This window comes from Serinus canaria, chromosome Z (genome assembly GCF_022539315.1).
Source record: "Serinus canaria isolate serCan28SL12 chromosome Z, serCan2020, whole genome shotgun sequence".
NCBI classification, from domain to species: domain Eukaryota; kingdom Metazoa; phylum Chordata; class Aves; order Passeriformes; family Fringillidae; genus Serinus; species Serinus canaria.
The window spans coordinates 6,091,531-6,107,352 of NC_066343.1; the positions used below are offsets into that span (position 1 = coordinate 6,091,531).

The 15,822-nt window shown below is 37.4% G+C and overlaps 1 protein-coding gene across 1 annotated transcript in view; it reads right to left on the bottom strand.

Moving 5' to 3' along the window:
* Positions 1–3,238: 3,238 nt before the first annotated feature.
* SLC12A2 (solute carrier family 12 member 2) overlaps positions 3,239–15,822 on the bottom strand; it is a 53,795-nt gene continuing 41,211 nt past the window's right edge. The window contains exons 19-27 of the mRNA XM_009098288.4: positions 14,420–14,499; positions 13,014–13,151; positions 12,280–12,327; positions 10,682–10,804; positions 10,410–10,521; positions 9,828–9,914; positions 7,852–7,987; positions 7,095–7,162; positions 3,239–6,351 (exon numbers count right to left, since the gene is read on the bottom strand). Coding sequence (XP_009096536.4) covers positions 6,216–6,351; positions 7,095–7,162; positions 7,852–7,987; positions 9,828–9,914; positions 10,410–10,521; positions 10,682–10,804; positions 12,280–12,327; positions 13,014–13,151; positions 14,420–14,499 — 928 coding nt within the window. The 3' untranslated portion in view covers positions 3,239–6,215. The remainder of the gene's footprint in view (positions 6,352–7,094; positions 7,163–7,851; positions 7,988–9,827; positions 9,915–10,409; positions 10,522–10,681; positions 10,805–12,279; positions 12,328–13,013; positions 13,152–14,419; positions 14,500–15,822) is intronic.

Sequence of the window (15,822 nt, forward strand, 5' to 3'; positions counted from 1 at the left end):
CTACCCGTGAGGGAGGAGCTGCTGCATTAAATTTCCCACATAGTTTACAAAATTATTTTTTGCACAGGTGTCCTACCCCTTACTTGATGTGCAATTATATTTAATACTACTGTAAATGTTGTTTTATGCAATTGGTAACAGCAGTGCAATGGAATTGCTCAAGAGGCCCCTATAATTTGCAATGCTGTGGTTAAACCATCCAGCCAGAGAGCTTGGTCTGAAAAAATGAGTAACCTTACAGGGAGGATATTTCAAGGCTAATCCCAGCTCTTTAATTTTCAGCCAGAGCCTGTGGAAATAAATACTTTGCTCGTGACTGACTCCACATTACCATCTGTTTTGCATAGACAAATTTAGTTGCAGAGATGTTCCAAGATTTAGAAGTTGTAAAATTGTTCAACAGGGTGATAAAGTTATTTTCAAGCTAAATTAACTTGAAAAATGTGTCTAGTGCTACACGATTCAGTTTCCTACTTTAAACAGCCAGTAGTACCCGAATATTTCAGGATGACACAAAGCATTTTCTTTGTCCAGGTTTTTTTGGTTTTGGGATTTTTTCTTTGGTAGTTCGAAGTGGCAGACAGCTGTCATTTGTTCCTTATGAAGTAAAAAGCCTTATTGGAATGTCACAGATCACTCTGAAACCAGATGGGCCGTGCCAGTGTGTTCTAACATCTCTTCTCTCTGCCTGCAGCATTTCTCCTTCTGCTCTCTTTAGGTTAACACAGATGGAAAAAGCCACTGAGAAAAGCAAGGTTGGTAAAAAGGCTGTTTGAACTCCTCAGGCACCTTCTCCTTGAAGGTACATACATCTCTCAGGAGCAAAACCACAGGGCCTAGCAGAATTAATATTAAACTCTTCACCAATCAAGTCAAAATTATATATAAAAAAAGAAATATGGAAAACAATGTTATTATGCCTGTATTTGTAGTTTATTCAAAGTACTCAGTTGTTTAAGGAATTAATCCAGTGGAACAGGGCAGGAAGAGTTCATTTGACAGAGCAGCTTCACATGAAATGCTGAAAGGCAGCGGTGCCACCTGGTGATATGATTTTAGTTGGAACTCCTGGAAACTGTACAGGAATGGGATTTCCCTCACTACAAATGATGTTTCATTAGCAGGAGTTTTATTATCACTGTGCATGGGTCTGAGGGGCTGCCAGGGGATGCACCTGGACATGGAGCCTCATGCTGGAGTTTTCTTTGGCCGCAGCTCAGTGGGGTCAGTTCTCCCCAGATCCCAGGGAGCAGGATTGTGACAAAAATCTCTCAGAGCCAGGAGCTACTGCCTTTAATTGCTGTCAGCAGGGGTGAGAGGGCTGTGAGGGCCGCAGGACAGGCTGCTTTACTTTTATTTTTACATCACTATCAAGGAAGAGCAGGCTGACATTTCCCTGCAGGCCTTCGCTGTTTCCTCTCTGTAGATCGGCTCACTACTGAGAGATCTTTAGGGGAAGATGTGTTGAAAAGTAAATTTAACATGGCCTGACAGTTCAAATCCTGAGGGATTCCCTTTCCCCACTCCCTGTTTTATTGTGAGGCGCAGTTCAAGCTGCCTGGGCAGGCAGGGTCAGAGAGGGTTCCTGGGGATGGGAAGCCAATGTTTTCTGGAGGAGACAGCAGACAGATCATGGGAGAGACAAATAAATTGCTCTCAGATCAGCAAGGACAGGGGTGTGAGAGCCAGCACAGGCTCCCTTGCTGAATTCTGTTGGTGCAGCTGTCAGCGAGTGCAGAGGAGCCCCAAGGATGGAGCACAGTCTGTCAGCACCAGATGCACCTCTGGGTGCAGGAAGCCTGCTGCACTTAAAGAAAAACCTTCCCTGGGGCTCTTTGGGGAATGAAACATCTTCCCTGCTGCTCTTTTGCTGTTTTCTCCTTCCATGTTAACCCTCAAAACTTTGGACCAGCTCTCTCTGTCCTGAACACACGGAGCAGCCTCCATCAACCTAAGTCAGAGTTAACTCTGGAAACCTGCTCTGCAGCACACAAAGGCAGAACAGCAGGAAGGATTTGAGGTGCTCCACTTGCCGCCTGTGTGTTTGCACTGGCCTGAAGTGTGGCTCACACCCCAGCTGAACACAACACAGGTTTTGGGATTTAGAGGACCCCACAGGGGCTGTGTGAGAATTGGAAAGAGGCTGGTGAAGAACAAGCACCAGGGTGAGGGGTGTCCTGCTTCCCTGCTTTAAACCACATCTCTCATTCTCTGCAGTGTGAGCCTTCACTCTTCTGCAAAGTGATGGGGTTGACCTTGATCAAATCCTCATTTTTTACCTTCAAATGCATGCTGGAAGTCACTAAGGTATGAATTCAGCCCAAGGTAATGTCATTATTCAGATTCACCTCTTCACACTGCTGCCAGCAAACAGGAGGATGTAGAAAAAGCTGCTGCAAACCTTCTCTGCCTCTTTACAGAATAAACCAGGGTAGAGCCAATGCCATGGGAGCTGGCAGGGAAGTTTTAACAAGCTTTCCCTTCCCAGTGGCCTCCAAACCTCACTCCTGAGGTTTAAACACGACTAAGAATGGATATGCAGAACAGCTCTGACTGTAGCGGAGATCAAATACCAAAACTGATCAGATGATGAAGTTTTTCAGTGCTCTGTAGGATTTTAACAACAGAACTCACCCTTTCTTTATGCTCCTAAAGTTCAAATTTATTTATTTAGTGGAGTGTACTGAAGTTAGGGACAAACACGTCTTGCTTACAAAGCAACTTTGCAACACTCTGAGAAGCTCTTTTCACAACACAGTCCATGTCCCAGTGAACTTTTATTTTAATGGGAGAAAGAGGAGTTAAGAGAGTCCTTCTGTGTATTCAGGGGCAAAATGAATTGGAGCAGAGTTTCAGATACCACCATTCCAGCTGAGACACACCAGGAGCTGAGGATGGGTCTGTGCTGTCTGGCAAGCCATGGCAAATTGTAAAAGGTTTTACAATTTTACATACTTAATTTCTTATGCAAAGACTGCTGTTTCTAGACCTATGAGAGGCAAACATTCCTCCCCAAAAACCAACATGGTTTTGGTCTTATACCAGACACGTGAGCTGCCTTAAGCTCCACTGGTCCTGTGCAAATTCCACTACAAAGGTAATTTTTAGAGGGATGCAGTAAGCATATTCATGTCAGGAACCAAATTCAGCATTAACCTGTGGAATTATGAACATTATTCCCATCCCATTAAAAAAAAAAAAAAAAAAGGTAAATAAAAAGCTTTGTAAGACAAGAGAGTTGTATTGAATTCACTTCTTTTATTGCAGTGACATCCCCCTGGTACAAAGTATTAACTGCAATAATTACGTTAAAACATTAGAAAAGCATTTGTGTGGGACAGTTACAGTACAGTGTCAAATCTTACATCCTCAAACCAAGTGGGCCATGACCCACTAACGCTCAAATCTTTTAAATTATTTTTAGTTATTTTTTTTTAAATATGTAATGTCAGAAAAAAAGCATATAAAAAGAATGTATGTAAAAGGAAACCTAAATACAAGTGAACAAATAAATAATTGATTTTCACCAGCTATTATTGTCTTTCTAAACCCATACAAAGGAACCTAATCTATAAGAAGGTATGAATTGCCATGTGTAAGTGATTTAATTTTCCACTTAATTAATGATGATTGGAACGTAAGTAAATTTGGCTTCAAACTCAAAGCAGGAGTTGGAGTGACTGCCACTAACTGACATCTGTTGCAGACAATTACCATTAACTGTTCAAATTTAAGTGAGCAAATAATCTTGGGACTTGCCTCATCCCTAGCATTAGCGGACTCCTGAGAGTGCATGTGAAAAGCATCCTATGGTATTTCACAGACATGACCTTAACTATCCCCATTATGCATATTTAGATATACTTTATATAATTTTATACACATATATGCATGTATACACACACTTCATTTGGTTTCTGTGTTGTGTTTACAGACCACAAGCAATGGATTCCTGAATGGGCAAATAAACCTTTTTAAATAAGTGTACCTGTGCATGTTTTGATTTTGTCTATTTTTTAAAGATAGCAGCACTAAGTCCATGCCATACTGTCCATCTGCTCAAAAGAATGTTACCCACAAAACAAGGAGAAACGTGGCAATGGTTCCATATGCACAATGTGACCGCCTTATCCCCTACAAAACACTGTAAAACCTGGGATATTTATGTTGGTAAGTTTGATCCACATCCCCTCACCTGGAAGGAAGCATCACTCTGACCCCACACTGTCTGTCTTGTCTTACAATGTTTTATCGTAACAAGCTGGGTTCATGCTGGCATCAGTTATCTCACACTTAGCAGCAAGACATGCATGTTTGTTTTTCTCTAGAAGTTTTGAAAAAGTGAAACGATTCCGTAGTCTCAAACCCAATTGACAGAAACAGCAAAAATTAAAAAAAAAAAAAAAAAAAAAAAAAAAAAGAGAAAAAGAGAGAGAAAAAACAAAGGATTTTTAGCAGTTTACCAAGAACTTGACAACAGTGTGCACTGCACAGTAGATTTTTATCTTTAATCACAAGTTGAAGCTCTACCTTGCCACGTAATGATTATACCTTGTCCTTCAAAAGGAAGTTACATTTCAATTTGATCCTATTTTTAGCAAAAAAACCCAAAAAAACAAAACAAAACAAAAAAACTTCAAACAAACAAACAAAAAAAAAGCCCAAAAAACCCCAAAAACCAACCAAAAAACCTTTTCTGTGCATCCTTAAATGAAAGTCACTCACCCACTGGTAAACTGATCCAGTAGCATGTCCAATGCTAATATCAAAAGCTTGTGAAATGTTTTTAGGCAATCCTTTCTATCAAAAAAAATATTAAGAATTTAAAAAACAGTTCACATTACTAACCTTTATACAAAGGCTCAAGTGAAATTTCTTTTGCAGGTGTTTGCAGTAGACTAAATGATGAAGTTTCCAAAATATACAATGAAAGGGCACACAAGACTGGCAGTTTCTTTATTGAACATAGAAAATGTATAAAGTAGGATGTATGGAATAGATCAAAATTGCTAGACGATAAAACCTGAGTATTATTTAATAAGACTAAACTCATCTTCTGACAACTGAATGAATTGACCTAAAAACATCTCCCCTAAGAACTTAGTGGTCCGTTTAACCATTTGTTGAAAAATGCGAGAGAACTGCAGCTTTTACATTTCATACTGGATAGCACAATTCCACATAGTGTTTACTGTTTTCTGTTAGATAGCATCACATTGCTTATATTATCCCCATTCAAGCCTTAAGTCGAGTTTTATTTCAAAAATAAGTTGAAAGTGACACTAAAACATAAGAGGCCAAGAACTAGGACAGGTCTTTTATTTTATTTTCTTCCAATTTGTATTAAGATAAGAAGCCTCAGCCAGCAAGAGGAGCTTGGTTTCATAGCAGAGGTAAGACTAAGAGGATACTACCCTCTGCCAAGGTAGATAAAATCAGCTGTCTGTCTCAGACTACTGCCAAAGTAGTACACACTGTCAAATTTGAGAAATAGGACCCTCTCTACAAGCAGAATTAGTTTTATTTTAACTGTTACAAAACTTAGTGGCAGTAAAATCAGGCATTCGCTTTAGTTCAATTGACCTGCCCCAATTCTCACCTTTAAATCTAACAGATATAATAATTAAAAAAAAAAAACAAACCCAAAAAAACAAAAAAAACTTTCTGACGATAGAAAACATACAGTACTAAGAACTAATAGCTCAATGGAAGACTGAAAAGCAGCATTCATTTTTATTGTAATATGGAATAGACTAAAAACTAAAGGAAGTCTGATCGAAACTCTTAGTTGAAGGCAGATTTTGACATTCTATATAAATTTACAAAATAGGATGTATGGGTGAGATTTGGTTAATTTCAGAAGGCACCTCAAGGCTAAAAGGCTTTTATAAATCTATAATCCTTTCATTGATCAAAAATACAACATTTTATTGCTGCTATTCAAATAGCAAACAAAAAGCTCGTCTTGTTCTTCAGTCTAACAAGGACTCCTCCCCCATTAAGCAAGATTAAATTACAGAAAATATAGAATAAAACTGAAGATGTCACAACTTTAGAAATACAGTGACTTTCCTTGTGTGCTTTCAAGTCAGTGAAATAGTGAAAGAAGAGTCACTTTTTGCCTTTGTGATGTTAATGAGCTATAGACCACGGCAGTCACTCTCCCCTGGGCACTGCAGTACCATTTCATCACAGCTGTGCCACCTGCAGCACTCTTAGGAATAGAAGGTGAGGACACTCTGATGATTCCCACGAACCAGGAGGATTGGTGGCAGATCTTTAGAGAGAACTTCCAGCCAGGCCATGTACAGTGCACTGGAAACTGCCCCTTTCCGTGCCACTGGCAAGCTCCTGCAAGCCACAAGGGAAACAACTTTCACTGAGCAGAAAAACCTGGCCAGCTACAAGTCAGACTGCAATAAATATGACAGATGATTCTAGAAACAATGTTAGGTCAAATTTCCTGATCTTTTCCCTTTTATTTTCTACCCTCCTTAGAATTAATGAGTTGAAAGTTTGTACCTGAAACAGGCATTTACATCAATTTCCCCCTCAGTTTTGGCCTGTTAACACCATTTAATATTCAGGCAGCTTCATGCAGAATCCTCCTAAGCTGAGGACATTACTCATCTTCAGCATTTTAAAATATAGCACTAAGAAATCTAAAACCCACAAAAAAATCTGCCTCTTGCCTGTTCACACCTAAAAGCAATCCCCCAAAAATCTGTGAGCAAGATAATGGTTTAATTTTACATAGAGAGATCCTCTAGAAAAGGAACTCAAAGGAAGGATTGAGAAAGAGGGGGGTAACAACACACAGGAGCACAAAGAATGTGAGAATCGTGAGCTGCACCACAAATGTGGAGGTTATCACCTAAAGCAGCATAATCAAAAGCACAACACTAAAAAGGCCATTTTTTTGGAGCAGAAGGTGGCTCCATACTTCAAATAAATAAAAACAATCAGCACTGAAATCTTGAATATTTCTACACTTCAATGCCAAGACAAATTCTTGTTCCTGATCTTCACTGATATTTTGAATTACAGCTCCATACCAATTCAGGTAACACCACAAGTTAAAATAATTTACTTACATGACAATTATGTTAGCTGTACTTGAATGTTCTTTCAGCAACTCGTTTAACCTAATCTGTCGGTAAGTCTGTGAATAAAATGAAACTTGTTAGAACAGCTTTTTTTTAAAAATTACAAAAAATTCCTTAGAAAAAATAAAGAAATGAAAAACAGTATGACCAAATGGAATGAGTAATAATAAAAAGCAAGTACTTCTATCTCAATGTGGAAACTCCTTATTATCCAAAACCCTATGGCTGCAGGGCTGGGATAAAAGCAAGCAGCAAGCTCAGAATGCCCAAGTAAGCCAAGTGCTATCCTGTTGCTGGATGCCATTTATTTTCACATGCAAAGAAACACCTGAGAAGAAATACTTTTGTGTCTCTGTGGCGCACAACAGCTTGGGGCACATGTCAAACCTTCAACTGCTCCTCTGCACCACAAAGTGTTGCTTGGTTTTAGTGGTGTTTATTTGAAAATAATTATTAGCTTGATTAAAAAAAAAAAAGACAAACACCTGGCTATAGATGAAATGATAATAAACTATCTGCTGAAATACTCTAGGAAACCAGTCTGGGCCCTGCTCATACTCAAATGCAGAACCTTTTTGCCTCTGTGAGCCATCTAAATGGTTTTAGATGCTGCTTTTTATCTGCTATTCATAAACAACTGCTATGTAAGAGAGAGTAACAGGAATTAACTCATCGTTGTCACAAGCACAAATGAAGTAGGAGAAGGAAGTTTTAACTGATGTAACATTCCAGAAAAAGCCAGAACCTTTGTTTTGTAAAGCTCAAGCTCATTATCTGTTATCCTCCATGGTTCATCCTCCTTCATTTTATCTGCAACTTCTTGTTCTTTATCATCCTCATGAAGTCGGAAGGGCTCTATCATCTCCTCAAAAGCTGCAATACTGGAAGGATTAAATGAACAAACATTAGAGCAGATAGGAGTTTTTATGTCAACAATTATTTTCATGGCACCAGAAATTAAGTTTTACTGGTATGTAAGAATGAACTGAAGTTTCTTTTTGCCCTGCCTGCTGCAATTAGAACATCAAATCAGCTTTTTGCACACAGAGATGATGTGATTCAGCCAACAATTCACCACACAATTAAAGGTTTACTCAGTTCAAAAATTTACCTCTAATTGTGAAAGCTGAACAGTACCATCCTTAAAAAAGGGACAGTGTCTAGAACCCTGTTCTTCAGAACTAACTTTGAAGGAGGAGGAATTTACATGTTAGAGTAAAAATCAGCTATCAAGTCTCATGCCATTGCTGTTAGGATTCTGGCTTTGATCTTTTTACTTTGTTTCTTTTATCTCTTTCCAGTACAGTCCGTCCAAGAGCCACATTCAAATGAAAAAAACACAGATATCTAACTTAGTCTTCCTGTTGCACTTGTAAGAATAGGAATACTTTGGATTTATCAGGACTTTAGAGCAAGAATTTCAGAATAAACCTTCTGAAGATCAAGGAGGAATTAATTTCTGCTGGAAAGAAGAACTCACGTTACCCTACATTTTTACCTACACTTCCTCCAGGAAATACCCACATCACAAACAAAACATCTTTATCTCTACCCTTGGTGGTCTTTACTGTACAATGGCTTCACCTTAATCTAAAGAAAGAAAACAAATGTGATCTGCTATTCTTTGGCTGAGCAAAAAGGAGATCTAATAATAACATTATTATTATTATTCAGCACAGCACCTGTTGAAAATAAATCTTACTCCACTTGGTTTCCAGCTGTTGTTAATACCTAAATGGCATGTAGAAATATTTTGGATATGGTGTGGGGATGTATCCACAGAGACAGAAAGAAAAATGCTCTCAGAAGTAATCCATGGATCACTTCTAATAAACAAAAATAATTCGACACGATTCTAGGATCTCAGCTGTGAGATCTCTACTCCATCAGAGTTTACACCTTTCCCAGCAGCAGGCTCCTGGAAACTGCATATCCAAAAGCACCAGAGTGCCAGAAATACTTTGTTTTCCTTTGCTTTAGTTGCTCATTGTATTTTGTACATTTAAGAAAAAACTGCTAAAAAGGGTACAAAAGAACTCACATTAACTTTAGCATTTAGCCAAGTTCTAAAATAACACTTCCCAATTTCCATGGTGTACCAAGACTTTCAGAAAAATGTATGCCCAAAGAAAAGATATTTTTACAGCCTCAGCATACTCAAGAAGGGCTGAAGGGAAAGGAGGGTAATGCAAAGGAGGGTATTTTTAGATCATACACACTCTGTTCTAAATTTGTGCTGAAAGCCATCTACAATTAATGCTTTTTTGAACTTGAAAGTAAGAAATATCATATGTATGATCATTCCTGAGTACAATGAAAGTCCAAGCAAGTTAAAAAAGGAGAAGGAAAAAAAAAAAGAAAAACCTAAACCAGGCTATTTCAAGACCAGGCTTTTTTACACTAAACTAAGACATTATGAGATTCAGATAATTTAAGTTTTGGTGAATATCTCTCTTAAAGAAGATTGCTCCATGTTTGTGGTTTTTTTAAGACCTCATTTTGATGAATTCATTATTACAATCTAAGGGCCAATGATTTTAAAAAATACAGGTTTCTATATTCTTGGACATGGGAGTTACTGTTAATTGATTTCCCACACTTTTGTGAAGCACTGAACAATACAGGATCTTGTACCATAACATATGTAGGAAAGAATGAAATGTTATAAATTAAAAGAAATGACAAATTCAATGAACAAACAAGATGTGTTTTGAGACTTACTTTTCTTTCTTTGGCTTAGTATTAATATCCCCAAGGACCATAATGTCTGAGAAGTCTATCCGAAATTTGCTGAGCAAAGTGGCCATCCTGCATCAGAAAAGCAAACCTTTATACATGATCATACTTTTAATTATTTCACAGGTTAAACAGATAGTTGTTTAGTAATAAAAACCACTGGTTTAAGAAACAAAACAAAAAAAAAGGCATCTTAAATGTAACAAGGACAAAAATCAAACTGACTTTATATGACTAAAACAACATATTACAACATGCTTTGGGAAAAAAATAACCCAAACAGTTTTATGGCTTTAAAATAAGAGAAGAGCTCTCTCTTGGAAATAAATCTCAGAAAATTTTTGGAAATAGTGTCAGATAACATTGCAGAAAAGTTAGTTTGAGGTAACTCATCCAAAACCAATTTGGGGGAAACAAAACTTTTTTTTTTTTTTTTTTAGAAAGGCAATAGAATGTGATCACACCTCCAGCAAAGAACAACTGAAATAAGGCAAGTAGGAAGAGAAATAATCCAATATGTACTATGCTGCATTAGCATTTGAAATGGATTTTTTAAGGCAAACTTACGCTCTTCTGTCATGATCAATCCTATTTATTTTTCCACCAATGAACACCCTGATCTTGCAGTCCTTCCACTTCTTCTTGGTTGTGATAAGGTAAGGAATCAACAGTGTCAAACCTGTGTTTTGAACAGAATTTCATACAAATTCAGAAAATTGTACTTTGTTACATAGTAGATTTTATATGAACTGGCTGACAGATATCTATTAACAATATAGAATCACCCCAGTATTTTTTTTTATCAGCCTTTAAAGGTTTTAAATTATAAAATACATTACCTCCATCATCAAAGAGCCACCAGACATCAATATTGCTCTTGCCTTGCTTCTTCTGGAACTGACAACTGGCATCAAGAAGTCTTTGGTCAGCCACATTTAAAGGAGAGGAGGAGCTCTTTGAATCTGGAAAAAACATAGGGTGAAATTTTGGTTTAGAAGTGTTTTGTTTAATTGTTTTGAAAATCATCAAGTGCAACTTTTAACGTTTTGTGATGTACCTACTTTTAAATTAAAATTTTCCTTTACGCCCTCCAACCCAACTCCAAATTTTGATGGACTGGATATAAACTGAACTGGCTGTGTTTAGGGTGTCTAGAGACTCATAATTTCAGCAGCTGAAGTCTTTTAGCAGGCATCTGAGAAATAAAGGATGTGTGAGGTCTCTACACAGACTTTTGCCTGGACAATTTAATTAACTTTGCTCCAGAGCTTTAGGCCACACACTCTACCTCTTGCAAATTACAGAACTTCCCTAAAAATATATAGGTAACTGATTTTATAAGTAAATGTCATGTCCTAAGCAATTCCCTCCTTAAATCCACATTTCTTTAGGCATATGGTAAAATTAAAAGCAATATATTCATGCATATTGGGCCCTTTTGCAAATAGTGCTACTCTGCATAACAAAGTTACTTGATTTACTGAGAACAAGACAATAACAGCATTTTCAGTTAGAATAATACAGATCTCAATTTTGAACTGCAGGAAAAAATGCCTAACCTCTTTCTCTTAATTAAAACCTCAGTGTGAGCAAGAGCCAGGAGTCTGACATTTGTCTCTCCTTATTTTAATAGGAATTTTTTAAATTTAGAGCACATCTGTGACTGATTTACATTAATATAACACTTTATTGCATACTGGGACTTCTTCCAAACTGCCATCTTGTGCTTCAAGATATAATCTCTCTTTCCATTATTAAAACACAAAAGCTTCTAGCTGCTGAAATTACGAAGAAATTGTCAAAACACTTCAGATGAATTGCAGCTAAGGCAAAAATACCTGATTAACTCAGAACAAGTTGGTGAAAACTGCTCAGTTAATTTCTCAAAATGATGATTTGAAAGAATACTTTGCATTATTTCAACATGTTCACCTCACTGGGTAGCTGTACTAAGCCTTAATTTTGAGGATATTGAACTATTTGCAAATAACAGAGCAACAACCATGACTTTGGAAGGTACACTGAATAAACTGAGAGCACTTCCACTACACCATCAGATGCTGTTTCCTGAACCAAGCAAGAACCCAGACAGACACCTGAGACACAGAACTGAGAAAGCAGAAAGGTCATGAATATATTTCAAATGTTACTTTACAAAAAGAGCTTTTTAATTTTATTTTTTTTAATTCCTACACTTATGCACGATCCTTTCTAAGTAGCAACTTCTTTTGGGGATTTCCACAATGTAGCCTTTTTTTTCCCACAGCCTAGTTCCTAAGGATGAAACACATGCTAAAGCAGATATGAAGAAACAAATAAACATTGCATGGTTGGTATTTTCCTCTCTGGTACTTAGGTGTAGAAAGAATTACAAAAGGAAAACTAAAATCAACAGTGTGAAAGAATGATTTAACACAAAAAGATGGAAAATGCCTGCCTTTATTCAACAGTGGTTGTGCTGGAGTCTTTCCATCCTCATCCTCCTCTGGAAGGTTTTTAAAGATACAAAATAAAAAGGTTAATTTCCTTTGTGATATTAATGAACACAATATAAATGTAAATTTAAAAAAATAGAAAGTAAAGATGTGAAATGAAGCAGGTTTTTTTGCACAGAGAAAAGCACACAAATGCAATCTACCGAATCCTAAGATTAATTTCTACTTCAAAAAAATTATATATACCTCCACTACCCATCTAACTATTAAAGCTTTTGCTTTTTAAGACAATAATAAAGTTGTTTATTGTCATGTCAAAGTATCCTGAATGATTTGTACCTGTTAATATGCACATAATATTCTAGTCTGAGATGAAAAAACCTCCATAAATTTAGCAGCCTTCCAATCAATATACAGATGTGGGGCACAATCCTCAAGCATTTCTGACTGTCTCTCAGTAACAAAAAAATAAAAAATAAAAATCCATTGTATACCATTGCCTAGCAACTGGTTTATTTAGGGGACTAGAAACAAATATTTATTTTACATACAAGACCTGACACAAAGTACTTAAGAGATCAGACATCAACATCTATAAAAGCATTACACTTCTATTCCACAGACAAAAAAAATCCCCTAAAAAATCCCCTAAAAAATCCCTGGGCAAAGAGAGAGAGGAATTGAGGAGGAATGAAAGAGAGTGAGAATTCAAGGTTCATTGCTAACAAGCGGTTACCTTTGCGTGGAGTGGGAGTTCTTTCACTGGATGATGGAGCAAAAGCTATGGAGGTGTCTGTCTCAGACTTCTTGCTATAATCCACTTTTACTATCACATCCTTGGCACAGGGAGACTTCTCTTGGGATGACAGCAAATCTTTGTGAAAGCAAAAAAACCTATTAGAAACCACTGAATTGTTACAAATAGTATCAACAGAGGTATGTGCCTGTTCTGAGTCTTTTACGAGTAATTACATGATGCTGCAACTGTTAGACCACAGCAAAGAGGGGAGAAGGGGGGAACAAACACAAAAATATTCTGTGAACTTCTTCAGAGCACAGAGAAGCTCCTCTCCTGAGCAGAGTTGTCATTTTCTGTCCCTTCCCCAGGTTGTGGCTGCTGATTGCAACCACACCACCCGAAACCAGGGCTAGGGTAACACTGTGGAACTACAACTAAAAAATGAAAAAAAAAAAAATCACTTGGTGAAATGTTTTCTGTTTCTGCTTTGAACTCTAAGAGGAAGATGAGCCTCAGGCACAGCACAGACCAAGTGTCTGTCTCCCTGTCAAGCCTTTTTTTCCAGGTTTGCTTTCTGTAGAGCAGCTGTGAGAACTGAAGCAAACTCACAGAGTCCCCAGTGGGCACCAAGATCCCGCTGACACCTTGGTGTTACATTGCCATCTTTCTCAGCAGTGTTGTTACACTGCAGGCTCACTCCTTGCCATTTCTCACACTCCTCCTGCACGTGGTGACAGGCTCCCTGACTCTCTCCAAAGACTAGAACATTAATCTTTTCCAGTGAGGGCACCTCCTCCTCTTTCAGGGGGATGCCCCTCTTTTGGTCATTACTCCTCATGGTAGCAGCACTGCATGGAGCAAGCCCCAAACAAATTACACATGATCAAATCAGGGCAGATGCACCAAAGCTCACAGACTTGGAATTTAACTAAAATTACACCATTCCACTTAAGAACACTTCTCAGAAAGCATAACCAAGTCTTCTGCATAGAAGAAGAAGTCTCTGAACTAGTCTGTGTTGGCAATCCACACCAAACTCAATGGCATCCCTGCATAATGCAGTATTTGTTGTGATTTTACAATCTCTGGGCTTGAGCCCCAAATATTTGATGGCAACTTGCCAGCATCACTAATTAGTTTCAGGAAAGCAGGAGACCTGGAAGCAGTTGCAAATACACACACAACTGGCAAATTCAAAAATGTGAAACACAGAAAATCCAAGTTTTGCTGCTGATCATGAGTTATCATCTTACAGTCCACCCTTATAATTTCATTGAATTTTATTGTACCACAGCAGTGATGTTTTGTTGGTTTTATTTTTTAACTGAGCTTTAATATTTCCAGAATGCAGTTTTTAGAAGGGAATTAGAACAGCAAATTCATCAGATGGAACAAAGTCATACCTTGGGCCTGAAGGTGAGAAATGTCCAGGCCCTCCTTGAGGCGAATGACGACTACACCATACTGAACATCAAAGGCATCACTACACAAAAGGGACACAATTAAAGTATTTTAAAACCTCTTTATTTTCCAAATGAAAAATGCACCCTCCCTGAACAAATTCCAGTGATTAAGCACTGCCTTTGGAAGTCCCAAATTATAAATTTGCTTTAGAATGTCAGTTTCAATTCCAAAACACCAACTGAACATCATTTTAGGAAAATTAACAATTAGAAAGGATAGCTATTCCTTCTACTCCCTGTCTCCACTATGTAAACAGTGATTAAATAAAATCATCATGAATAGGTCACTCAAGTTCTGCACAGGTAATAAGATCCTCCAAGAAATTTAGATTTTTATCTCCATCCATCAAGAAAGAGATTCGAGTAGATCTTTTTGATCTGAGGACTAAAGATTTCTGACATCTTTCCAAAACATTTGGGTATTAAAAACCATCTAAAATGATGCAATTTAATATCAAATTAGCTGTAATGGGACTAGTCCCATTACATCTGATAAAACTGAAAGTCACTCCAGTCAAAAATAAAGAGGCAGAACTTCACTACTGTAGAATAGAGCAAAAACCCTGAATAAATTGCTGAGTAAAAGTGGAGTAAAATTAGTAACAACCCCACCCCAAAAATATAAGTCAAGAAAGAGATGAACTTAACCAGTTTGCATTAGTCATTAATCAACATCCTTTACATATAAATACCTTGTTCAGTACGAGCAACCATAAATCAGAGCACTCCCTCCCATATCATTTCCACAGACAGAAATTTCTCAGGATTTCACTAATTAAACACTTTCCTTTAGAAGTGGTAACACTTCATGATTGGAAATGTTTGAAGTATCAATATATTCTATATTAAGTGCAAGAAAAATTGAGGTTGATTTAAGATTTGTTTTGTCTATTAGTGAACATTTTAATTTCATTATTTAATGTGTTAGATTTGTAGAGATTGGATGTTTTTCTATTTTGTGTGCTTCAGAAACTTTTAGTTTTCCAGAAATACATCTGACCTGCAGTTATTACCTCCTGAGGTTTCTTTAGGGATGTGGAGAACCACATGACTTGCTGACCTTGACAGATCTTCCTGCAAAAGCCATCCCAAAATAAAATAGGAAAAAAAAGAAAAACTAACCAACGTTTTTCCTTATTTTTCCACTGTATTTGGTGCCCCTGCTTTTCTCTTAAAGACCTAGATGTGATGATTTTTTTTTTGATCCTTTCCTAATATCTGCATGTAAAGCTTAAAGCCCCATCCCCTCTCTCTCTTAAAAGCACAGAAAATAAGAAATATCAAGCACAAAGGAAGTGGGTCAACCAGCACTTCAGCTGAACACAAAAACCTCTCTGTAGGTA